General features: G+C 38.6%; 2 protein-coding genes across 31 annotated transcripts in view; both read left to right on the forward strand.

The window, feature by feature from the left end:
• Positions 1-13,073, forward strand: part of DLG2 (discs large MAGUK scaffold protein 2) — a 1,809,506-nt gene that overhangs the window by 1,480,407 nt on the left and 316,026 nt on the right. The window lies entirely within an intron of this gene.
• On the forward strand, positions 7,264-8,302 carry LOC106830550 (L-lactate dehydrogenase A-like 6A). Its single transcript, XM_014840148.3, is given in 2 exon segments — positions 7,264-7,703; positions 7,705-8,302. Coding segments are annotated over 2 exon segments (1,023 nt in total). The 5' UTR covers positions 7,264-7,278.

The following is a 13,073-nucleotide window of genomic DNA, read 5'->3' on the forward strand; positions in this document are numbered from 1 at the left end:
GTTTTTTCTGCAGTGCCTGCCTTTAGAAAGAAAATTGAATTTGGCAGTTTGCTTATATCTGAGACTGTCCACACTCTAAATCCAGTTAGTGAGAAAAACAAGATGCCTGAAATAATAGAAGATTTACAAGGAGACATGTGAACCACCACAGGAAGCATTGTACACACAGAATCTAAGATTCAGGTGACTTAGAAGCAACATCTAGATCCTGTGAAGCTTCTGTCAAGGACAATGACTGTGTCTTATTCATCTCTTCATCCCATTGATTAACGTAGAACCTAGCTACTAAGCAAATTTTTTTAAAGTTTATTTTATTGAGGTATAATCAACATATAGCATTGTTTTAGTTTCAAATGTACAATGTAATGGTTCAATATTTGTATATATTATGAAATAATCACCACAATAAGTCTAGTTACCATCCATCATCATACAAAGTTACAGAATATTTTTCTTGTGAGAACTTTTAAGATCTACTCTTTTAGCAACTTTCAAATATGCAATACAATATTAACTATAGTAGCCATACTGTACATTACATCCCTTGACTAATTTATTTTATAACTGGAAGTTTGTACCTTTGACTCCGTTCACTCATTTAAGCAAATGTTGAATGAATGAATGAATGAATGAATGACTCGTCCTTGCCCACTTCTCTGAAGGCAGCTGGGAATCCTAGGGCTCCTGTCAGATGTATTACCTGGACCCTTGGCCCAAAGGGCCCCTTCTGTCCTGAAAACTCAGAATGTCTTAAAGCTTTTAGCTTTCTGGCCAACAAAATATGTTTTCCAAATCAGACGGATCCTTTCCTAATTGACTAATAGGAATTCTCATAGGTCAGGAAAATGTTAAAGATATATTCCACTACATACTAAATACATGATGTTTGTTTAAAATTTATTTATAATATGTGCTCTTCTTCCAAAAAGGTGTTTAGGTGATTAAGAGTTCCTATATAAGCCTCAAAAGGTGAACTAACCCTTGATCCTGAGCCTTCTCCACGTAAGCATTGAAAATGAGCTGTGACAGCTGACCCCTGATCTAAAGGAATCTTTGAAGAGATCTCAAGTTGTAAGGAAGGAGTGATCCTCGACTGAAAGTGGACTGACTTTTAGTTCTAATTTGTTTTTGCCTCAGACTAACCTGTTTTGCTAGCTAATCTCTAATAACTCTTACATTTGCATCACCATTTCTATGTACAAAGTGCCTTACTGTGGACATTCTCTCTTTTGATCCTCACAGCATCCATTCAGGACAGGGAGGAAATCCTTTTGCCATTTTATACAGTAGGAAATGAAAGAGCTCCCTGGTTTTCTAACTCAGAGCCAGTTAGACTCCAGGCATAGGCCTCCTTCTATCACAACCAGCTTCCCTACCTGTAATGCTAACTACTCTAAGAATGTGCCTGATGGGAGCTGGACAGTGAGTTTACCTGCCAGAGTTCTGGCCTCCAGACAAGAGACATCAGCTCTGGGTGACTTAAATGGAAAAGAAATTTATTGGAAAAATAACAGATAGCTCACTGGTTCTTCAGGAAGGCTGAGAAACCAGGCTCAGAACCGAGGAAGAAATCCTGCTGAAGGACAGTCTGTTAAGAATGCTGCTCCAGGGTGCCAGCCCTGTGGCCGAGTGGTTAAGTTCGTGCCCTCCCCTTCGGTGACCCAGGGTTTTGCCAGTTCAGATCCTGGGTGTGGACCTAGCACCACTCATCAAGCCATGCTGAGGCAGTGTCCCACATAGCACAACCAGAGGGACCTACAACTAGAATATACAACTATGTACTGGGGGCCTTTGGGGAGAAGAAGAAGAAGAAAAAGATTGGCAACAGGTATTAGCTCAGGTGTCAATCTTTAAAAAAAAAGAAAAAGAATGCTGCTCCTGGCTCCTAGGGCCATCATTGCTGGCCACTTATGGCTGAGCCATACTGCTGGAGACACTGTGGAAAACTTTTTCTCTCCACATACCTTACATCTTAGTGTGGGAATTCTAATTTCCTCGCAGGAACATATGCTTGGCTTGTCCATGCTGTAGCAACCTAGTGGGAAAAGGGACTATCTGCCCCCCTCCACCTTCTCTAATGGGGTGTAAGGCTGTGCCTTCTTCTATCTAGGATAGCCACAAAATAAGAAGGCTATCTGGACACTGAGCGGCTAAATGGTAAATGTCCATCAGAGATCATTGGGCTCACTGAGTTCTATCTGAGGAATTTTTTGGATCTCATATCTTGAGAATTACAATTGCTTTTTAAACAATAGACATTATTTCTGAGGAGCAGCCTTCCCTGGGAGGGCCTTAGGCCTGCATTTGGGCAGCTGGCAGGGCCTTCCCTCGCTGCTCACTCAAGCATGTCAACAGGAGATTCAGGCAAGAACAAGATGTCAACCGTTCCAATGTCTCTGGACCATGAAGACTTCATTTCTAATGGTGATGATTTTCTGTTTCCAGTACTTTGGGTCCCAAAGTAATTAAAGATGTCTTTCTGAAGGGAAGGGATTTACAAACCAATATACCTTGTCTTGAAAAGTCTGTGTAACTCTATTAAATAGCTACAGACACTTTCTAACAAATGAATAAATGAATCATCAGTTCTTTTGAGGTGAATCCACATTTTGGTCTTTAAGAGAGATCAGGAGAAAGTCACATGAGGCATGGTCTCCAGTTCTATTATTTTTACTTTCTTTGGGAAAGAAACAAAATCAGAAAATTATAGAGAAAATATATAAGGAAAATATATGTAGAAAAATATATAGAAAATATATTGTCCTATCTTAGATAAGACATTGCACCAGGGGTTAGAGATAGAGTGGCAAATACAATAGGCATTGTCCTTACCCTCATGGAGTTTGCAAATTTGAGTTCTGAGTGTGCTACCAAAGGGGAGCTACAGGTGCTGGGGAGCACACACAGGGGGACCTGACGCAGACCGAGGGACCAGAAAGATGTACCTGAAGAAGTGATGTCTTAGGCTTGAAATCTTCTTGTATAAAGGATAGCCAGGCCAGGGCAAAAGTGAAGCAGGAGATCAGCTTGTCTGGTGGCCCAGAACCCAGGGAAAGCACACCGTGTGTGAGGTGATTAGGATAGAGAGGGAGACAGAATTTGGGGAGAGGTGAGATTAGCAAGAAAGGAGGCGCCTCATGCACCTTCTAAGGCCTTACAAGGGAATGGAGAAGAAAGGGGAGAAGGAACTTGTGGAACTTGAAGAAAGAACTTGAAGAAGCCTTACCTAAGGGGAAGGGAAAAGTTTAAAGGTTTTGTTCCAAATTTTTCCCTCAAATGCTCAGATAAATTTTTTAAAGGTGTCTGTGCCATCTGCGATCCAACATATTGCCTCAGTTTTCCAGTTTAAATGTTGTTTGAGAGATAAAAGCAAACCAAAAAGCTTACAAGAGAAGGACTGAAGTATGGATCAGTGGATAGGTATCGTAAGGGGAGCATTTTTTTTATCAGAAGAACCTCTTTCTATGCTGCATATCTGCTGTCCTTTTGGAATGTCAGGACCCACTTACACATCAGTAATACAGTAAAAAAGAAAATATTCCCTTCCTCAGTCCCCAGGCCCATGTTATTATTTTCTGCTCCAGAAGAAATTATCTTCAGGGAATTTTTTCATTGGAAACATCCGCTGTTTTGTCCTGAGGGCCCTAAAAGACGAGACAAGCCACTGAGAAGGCCAATACCACGGTCTGACTCTTCAGTTCGAACCGTATTTACCAGGTTACATGCAAAATGCTGAGGTATTATCAATCTAATGGTGTAGCATGATAACAAGGATAATCATCCATTGTTTCCGAATAGTACCTTCTGATTTACAGAGCAATTTTATGTTTCAATTCGCAAAGCAACCTTGAGATAGGCAGGGATGCACCATTATTATAATTGCCGTGGAGAAACCAAGCCACAGAGAAGTTAAATAGTGCATCCAAAGTGATAAAATTAAATATAAACCTGGATGTTTAATTTCTCTTTTCTTATATGTTTTTCCAGTTATTTTCATATACTCTGTCATATGAACCATATCAATAAAGATATGAATCTTTATTGCAAGATGCAATAAATAGCACATTGCAACTGAGGTTATTTCCTAAGAATCCACAAGATGGCAGTAAAAGATCTTTGCATAGAACTGGGTACCCCACAGTGGCCTGCTTGCTGAGGTTTTTTATGTTGATTGTATTTGATTACAGTATTAAAACTTGTTATCATAATGCTAGACGTTTAAAATATAATTCAAGAAATGAAAAGTGAACTAAAATCTGAAAGTGGAATTCATGGCTTCATTGCTTTTTTTTTTTTTTTTTAATATTGTGAGAGTCCCATGTTTACAAGTTTTGAACAAAGCACTAATAATCAGCTATGATCCCTAAGAGCCAAGGTTGCTGGAGAAAGTTCAAAATGAGAAATGCTGTTCGTTCCCGAACATGGACTGATCGATGATTCTCTTCCTTGAAGGAAAGAAAGTGAGGAGTCTGTGAGGGGCCAATAGTTAATCTTCCATATCATTTAATTGCTTGTTATTTCTCTGTTCCAAATCTACCCTGGAGGGAAGCTTTCTCCATGGACTGCTGGAAATGATGCCGTGATACAAACTACAAACGCATTTATTGCCTCTCTCCTTCATACTTTGTGTGCAACATAAGCTGCACGAAACTATGGCTATTTTTTCATGTATTTTTATCACTCTACTGACACATTTACGATAGAATTAAAGAGGCTACATGTTTCTTTCGTTTCTTTGATCTGCCCCCATGTTCAGCATACACAGACATGAGTCAGATGCCCTGGAATTGCAAACATCACAGAAAAACACACTCTTTCTGTATCTAACCTAAGTCTAACCTAAAAGTAATTGTGTTTATTAGCATCTCCTTTGTGTGTAGTAGACAGTACTTAAGAATCAAAAAGATGGCAGGGGTTTACATCAAACGTAAAAATATTTAAATTGAGCATCAGTTATTTCTCTCTGGTTTCAAAGGCCTTTGGGCACCCTCGCATGCTGCCCAGATTTCTCTCTTTCCCTCTTTTCTAAACTCTCTTCTCTAATCTCTTACTACCTTCAAGTTCATGGTCATTTTTTTATGAAAAAGAGTACAACTATCATTTTTGCTTGCTCATAAGAAACTGTCATTTCACTTCAGGTGGCTCACCATTGTGTTTTCTAAACTCACTTTCTTCCCTGAGGAAAATTCTGATTCAAGCTGTTAAAGTAATTTATCTTTCATTCCTTTACTAACATCTACTTAAAACTTTTATTAGGAAATAAGAGATCCCACTCTGTTCGTTTATCCACCCATCTCTGTCTACAACAAACTTGATAGGAGCTTTCAGTGCCCACATTACCTTGCTGTACAGGATGTAGTGATTATTAAGCTATATAGCATGTCCTCAAGATGCTTGTAGTCTAGGAGAAGAAATGAATCGGTCCACACAGAGTTATGCCATAAGAAAATTCCAGAGAGGCAAAGGAGTTCCTTAAAAAGAGGCAAACCCTGACCTGGTGATCTGGGGAGGATTCATGGCCTACTAATGGGAAGACCCTCCCAGATCCTCCCCACAAGTCTAAGATAAACTATCTTTTCCTCAGACCACAAAGGAAGAGCATGATGTCCAATGCAGAGGGGAAAAGCCAGGGTTGCTCAAGAATTCTGATCAGTCGAAGTCAACAAGACATGACATATAGGAGACTCACCAGGGCCCTGAATCCTAGGCTGAGCCATCTGAGTACTCCACTCTGGTAGGAAAAGCAAAGAGTTCCCAGGTGCAGCCACTTAATGCAACCTGAGCACATGCCTGACCCCCTCACTTCTCTGTAAAGTGAAAGGATGCAATCTTATGACTTCTAAAGTGCTTCTAGCTCCCACGTTCTAGGAATGTATGTGTTTGAGAGAACTTTGGATGATAAAAAGGAGGCACTGAAGGTTTTTTTAGCTATTAATCTATGACTAATAACTAAAGATTTCCCTTTTAATAAGTTTTAAAAAGAGAAATAATATTGAAAGCATGCATTCATACTTTGTCAGGGTCCATTGGTTATCATTTAACCATCAGCACAAAGTCTAAATTCCTAAAATATAGCTTTTAACTTGTCCAACCTCATCTCTAAAACTCCCTCCTTTGTCCATTATCTAAACATGTTTAACATTGTATTCTCTCCTTCAAACACTGTCCCCATCCCACTCCCTTCTCCTGAATAATTCTTCTATTCACCCTTCAGATAGCAGATTACTTGTTACACTCTCTGAATGCCTTCTCTTACGGAGTCCCACGCCACCCTCCCAACACCCACAGAAATGCCTCCAGGTTAGGTATCCCTCTTAATGCACTTATGTACACAGTACTTTCTCTATCACAACAACATTTACCATGCTAATTTGTAATGACATATTTAATACTCCATTTTCCTTACTAGATTGTAAGCCAGAACAATGTCTGTCTTGTTTGCCTGACACATGATAGATATCCTATAAATATTTAATGAGTGAATAAATAAAATTAGATTATTATTTTAAGTCAGTAGATTCTGAGGGAAGACCTAGTAAAATAACGCATTACAGTATACGTCCGTATTGCGCAGGGCGCAGCGTTAGGTACGGTCCCTGTAGGTTGACTCTTGAAGGGTTACCAACTGACAGGCATGTGTGTAACCTAACAGTATTTGAAGAATGTTTGTAAGACTTTGCCTAACATCTCAAAAATAAAAATGTAAAAAATGTAGTTGCCATGTCTTCTGTATAACAACCTCTAGAGGGCAGTGAAAGCAAACTTTGAACATCTTTTGAGTGGAACAAAAGAATTGTAAAAATTTTTTCTGATTAAAATCTGGATAGATGATCTTGTATTCAGGATACTAATAGGACCTGTAGGCTGTAGTTTCAGTGATTACGGGTTTAGCAGTTATAATTACCTTTCCAGTGTGGTATTAAAACCTCAATTATCTGTAATAATAACATCACCTTACATTTTGTACATTATCTCATTTGAACCTCCCACAATACTAGCAGGGAATATATTCTTTTCCCGTTTTCCAATGAAAAGCTGAGGTTCACAGGCGTTAAGCTAGTAAGTAGCCATAAGAAAGCAAACTACCAGCACAAACCCCATATGTACTTATTGACTGCTTACATTTAACAAGCATACAAAATCCCTTGCTACGGGGCAGCCATAGAGTGGGCGCTGTTGGAGGGGATTTCCTTCGCCTGCCTGGGGATGGCTCTATGTCCCCTGTAGGCAGTGGGCATCCTGCTCGGGCTCGGCTGGCCTTTTGTCCCGGTCTTTGAGATGGCGACCGCCAAGCAGGAGCTTATGAGGAATTTCACTTCTGAGGAGATCATTCATCACTATAAGATCTCAGTTATAGGAACTGGATCGGTTGGCATTACCTGTGCTGTCACCATTTTATTAGAAGGCTTGAGTGATGAACTTGCCTTTGTGGATGTTGATGAAGGCAAACTGAAGGGTGAGACAATAGACCTTAAACATGGCAGTCCTTTCATGAAAATGCCAAATATCGTTTCCAGCAAAGATTACTTTGTCACTGCAAACTCCAATTTAGTGATTATCACAGCAGATGCATCCCAGGAAAAAGGAGAAACAGGGCTTAATTTAGTACAGCAAAATGTGGCCATCTTAAAATTAATGATTTTCAATATTAACCAATACAGTCCCCTATGCAAACTGATTATTCTTTCCAATCCAGTGGATATCTTATGTAGCCTGGAAATTGAGTGTATTTCCCAAAAACTGTGTTATTGGAAGTTGCTATAATCTAAACACTGCCTGTTTCCGTTTCTTGATTGGGCAAAAGCTTGGTATCCACTCTGAAAGCTGTCATGGGTGCATCCTTGGAGAGCATGGAGACTCAAGTATCCCTGTGTGGAGTGGAGTTAATATTGCTGGTGTCCCTCTGAAGGATCTGAACTTGGATATAGGAACTGATAAGGATCCTGAGCAGTGGAAAACTATCCACAAAGAAATGATTACCAGTGCCTATGAGATTATTAAAATGCAAGGCCATCCTTCTTGGGCCGTTGACCTATCTGTAGCTAATTTAACACAAAGTATTTTGAAGAATCTTAGAAGAGTGCATCTAGCTTCCACCATAATTGAGGACCTGTATGGAATAAATGAAGAAATAATCTTCAGTGTTCCTTGTATCCTGGGAGAGAATAGTATTACAGACTTTATAAAGGTAAGGCTAAACCCTGAAGGGGAGGCCTGTTTAAGAAAGAGTGCAGAAACGCTTAGGGAAATTCAGAAGGAGCTCAAGCTTTCAAGTTGTTTAAAGTTACCATTTGGAAGTTAGTGAAGAAAAGATAGTAGTTATGGGACTGTATATGTTAAACTCTTGAACAAACTTGAAACCCTAAAAGTTGGAAACAGGAAAGTAGGTAGGGTGACTCCACTGGTTGTTTAGCCCTCCAGCTCCTTTATTTAGCATCCAGATGCTGGATGATACTTATTTTTTATAATTCCTGACTGATCGCATCAAAGAAGGTGTTTTTGGTAGCTCTAATGCAGCAGTACTTGTCTTCTATATATGTATGGTTGCCATTTCATGTGAAAGAATGTATGATGTGGGCGTTTATTGTGTTATTGAAATTCTTACTCTAAGCTGCCAAAAAATTTTTTTTAATCTGATTCTTTAAGTACATACTAATTATTTTGTTCTGGCTGGCTTAGACCTATGTTCATTTATATGCTATAAAAAAAAATTGTAACTACCTCTATAATGAGAAAATAAAAGTATATACACACAGAAAACTAAAAGTGGATCTGGATCCTGACTCTGGGCTTAAAATTGTACACTTGGGCACTTTACTTCTCAGTGCCTCAATTTCCTCACTGATAAAATTATGACTGTGTCCACTTATTAGGGCTGTTAGGGGACAGAACCAAAATAATGCATGTATGTTTAGTGGGACATTTGGCACATGGAAGGATTTGATAAATGCAGGCTGTTTTTTTTTGTTTTGTTGTTAAAGCATTTGCAAGGCCTTTTTGCAGACATGAATGTAGACTTGTTTGTGTTGCCCCAGAAAATGTATCAGAACCAAAAGAGGCACCAGCTACAAAAGGAAGAGTTTGTGAATCTGACAGGTTTGGTTTCGAATCCTGTTTCTATCACATAATGCCTCAGTGATCTTGAACAAGCCTCACTGAGTCTCCTTTTTCTCCTGTTACTGAGCATTGACTGCGCTGTTCACTGTGCTAAGTACAGCGGGTAGGGTGACAGGGTCTTGTTTCGCTCCATTGTAGTTACTCAAGCAGAGGCCAGCTGACCATCCACAGGGATTTAGGGGGCTTTGGAGAAAGTATTCCTGCAAAGGATGGAATTTTTTATTAAATCTCAAAGGTTCCTATTGAGAGTATTTGTTTCTACTCTTGAAAAATTTGGAAATAAAATTTGTTCTCACATTCTAGTTGTGTTTATCTGGTGCATCAAAAGTTGGTCCTCAAGTGGACTTTCATTCAGAATTATTTCCCGTGGAATAGAATTTGGCCTTTGAGGTTGACTAGATTACTTTATTTCCCAAAGAGAGAAAAGAAGGAAAAATGGTGGCTTTGGAACCAAAGAGAGGTTTGAACCCTTTTCTACTGCTAACTAGCTGTGAGACCTTTAGACAAGTTCTTAGCCTCCTTGAACTGTCTTCTTATCTATCAAGTACAGCTGACTCCTTCCTCAAAGGATTGTTGTGGGGCTTAAATGTGCCAGTGTGTATAGGACACCCACCATGGTCCCTGACACAAAGTAGGTAGTAGGTGGTCCTACCTTCTTTGGCAGTGCCACAGCGCTCTCAATGTTTGCAGCTCTGTGAGCCAGCCTCAAACTCGAAAAGCAGTAGGCACTGGCCTTCTGGTGACAGTCTCATCTCCTCAACCCAGTGACATTGCTCCTGCCAGGTGAAAGCTGACCCCTGGCACATTTTCTATACTTTTGGTCTGTGAACTCACCCTCCTCAAACTCAGTGTGTACCTAGGATTCTAGTGTCCTCATGCTCTTTCTGTCCTCACTCACTGAAAGCCTATTTCTTGAAAGAAATCAGATGCAGCAGTCCACACTGAGGTTGAGTGTGAGGAAAAAGGCAAAGTATTGTTGCAACTATATCAAGATTTTAATACTATAACAAGCTTAAAACCGAAGCAATGAATCTCAAATGGTAGAATTATAGGATTCCCAATAGCCCATAGGAGGAAAGAATTGCAGAAACAATGGAGTGGAGTTCTTCATAGCATGAGTGCATTTTTACATTTCAGAGGTGACTGCGTAATGCTGTGATATCCCTGTTGGCAAAACCAAGTCTTGTTTTTATTGATTCCAGTACATGTCACAGCCTCTGGCAAATTGTAGGCATTCAATAAATGTAGACTAGATGGTCTTGAGGCCATGTCAGATGTACAGATATGTTTCTTAGCACACCCTTTACTGCTAAACACAGACACACACCATTTACAAACCACATAGAAGAAGGGAGTTGAAAGAAATAGAAATACTTTTCTTTGTTTTAGTGTGAGGATGGAGGAGATAAATGCTCTGTACTTACTAGGAAGACTTTCATAGAAGTAGGATTTGAATAGGGCTTCCCAAGGCAAAGGTGGTAGTGTGATATGTGATTATCAAGAAGACAGTGTATTCCCAGCCCAGGAGACAGCACAGATGGAAGTTCAAAAGCTACTAGTAAAGGATGCTGATGACAACACTAGAAGTACTTTGAATAGCTGGTTTTGGAAAACTGTACTCCAACGTACATTTTCCTGTCTTCGTTTTAGTTACCTTTGAACATTTTAAACACTTCTTCTCCCACATACCCTCTCACACTTCTCCTACGCACTCCCAATCCTCCATCTCTCCCACATTTATAGCCAAAAAAAAAAAAAGGGTCTCTCTCTTTCTCTCTGTTATGCTAATTTTCTCTAATCTTTTGCTCAGTAATGTGTCACAGTCAGAACGAGTTTCAGCTCATTAGTTAACAATCTTAGTCCTCATCTTAAAATAGTCAAAGATTTGCTCTTTTCTTTAATAGTCAATAACAAATATGGGTTTTAATGTCCCTTCTCTCATTGGCTGAGGCTGAAATTTTCACAATATCAAACTAAAATTTGAACCTTCTGAAACTACTCTGGAAAAAAGAACCAGGCAGATTAATTTTACCATTTCTTCCTTAATCTAAAAAGCAAATGACATGAATTTTACTCACTAAGCATTTTTTAACCAAGAAATAATGCCCCCAAAATTATTTTTTAAATTTTGCATGCCATTCACATTAAAAAGTACAAAATTGAAATTTCCTTTTGGTGGTATCAATGGTGGTCTTAGGTTGAACCATATGAAATTGCCACTTTGGTATGTCAACTCAAATATTGGCTATTTTGTATGGTTCAAACTAATATGGATTCATATCTAGTGCTCATAGAATCCTCATAGATGTCTCAGTCCTAGAACTCTTGGATAGAGATTACAGCCATAGATGAGATGGTGCTGTGTAAGGAGTTTTCAGAGTTCGAGCCAAAAAAGCTACCTCTATTGGTTTACTCATTTGAAAAGGATGTTAAACAAAACAGAAATATTTTCCAACTTCCTGCATTAAAAGCAACAGCCACCATGCATTGAGTAGGTTTTTATATGCATCATCTTATTCAGTCTTCAATATAACTGTCCTACTCTTTTGAAGTAGATATTGCTATCATCACCTCTTAGATATGAAAATGGAGTCTTGCAGCAGGTAATTTGCCCAGGATCACACAGTGTATGAGAGGCAGTGCCAAAATTCCAAAGCTGAATCTGCTGGACAGAAACCCACAATCTTTCTCTTCTATTACAATTCCCCCACTGGCTAAAAAAGAAAGAAAGAAAGAAAGAGAAAAAGAGAAACAATTCTCCAAAACGAAATACCGATTATTATCAGCACTTAGTAGTATGGATATGTATTGAGTTCTTTGCGTAGAAACTTTGACTTTCTACAGCTAGGCCTTTGAGATGAAATCCTATAACGCAGGAGATCCTCTTGTAGACTCTAAGCTCCTCAAGAACAGAGGTTGTGTCTAAGTAATCTTGGCGTCCTTGGGACATGGCATAGGACCTAAGACATAGTAAGTCCTAAATAAATGCTTCTAGAATGAATGTTTGAATGAGTAAATAAACGAATGACTTTTGCAATGGAGGGAGGCAGAATAGGTATATAGCTCTTTGCAGACTTAAATATGTGACAGTATATATGTATTTTTTAACCACATAATTGGATCACAGAATCCTAACTCTGATGGGACCTCATAGACTCCCTTGCACAATATGTATTTGTTTGTTTGTCTAATAAATAAACTAAAGCACAAAATTCCAAAGCTAATTAGTGACAAAAGCTAGAGCCACATCCACAAAACCTGTTTGAAAATATGCCTATCCCTGGATTTTGCCACCTTTTGGAACATAAAAGTGCTAATATAAAATAATGAATTATCTTAATTTCTTTATATTTTGATACCTAGGAGATATATATATATATATATTCATGTGAATATACATATATATACATATAGATAATTGCAGAACAATTTACTTTCTTTAAGGAAATATTAAAATTAATTGCTTTTATTACACACAGCAATTGATAAAGATCAACATTAGCCTGGAATTCCTAGATGGCAGAAAGCCAAATACAAGAATTTTGCTTTCAGAATCCCACCCATTTACTAATCCTTAGGTGGATTAGTGCTCCAGAAAGCAAACTTACATGGCCAGACATGCACAAGCCAGCAAAGAAGAAAAAAAAGGAATTTTGATACATACAACCGATACTTTTGCGTATGTTATACAGAAAAACACATTGTACGATTATACATGCTTTTTCTTAGTAATTTATGCCTTTTATGCACATTTATTTTGTCTCCTATTCATTGAAAAAGTCACATCTATCTTTTTCCTGGTTTACCTGACTCTTTCATTATAACTGAGAGAAGCAATATTTAGAATTGATGCATTCTCTGCAAATGAGTGGTTTGCATACGTAATCATCTATTATCTAATATAATATTCATGATTTTCAATCAGTCATTTCACGTCTCCAATGTGATTTTTCCCT

This window comes from Equus asinus, chromosome 20, assembly GCF_041296235.1.
Source record: "Equus asinus isolate D_3611 breed Donkey chromosome 20, EquAss-T2T_v2, whole genome shotgun sequence".
NCBI classification, from domain to species: Eukaryota; Metazoa; Chordata; class Mammalia; order Perissodactyla; family Equidae; genus Equus; species Equus asinus.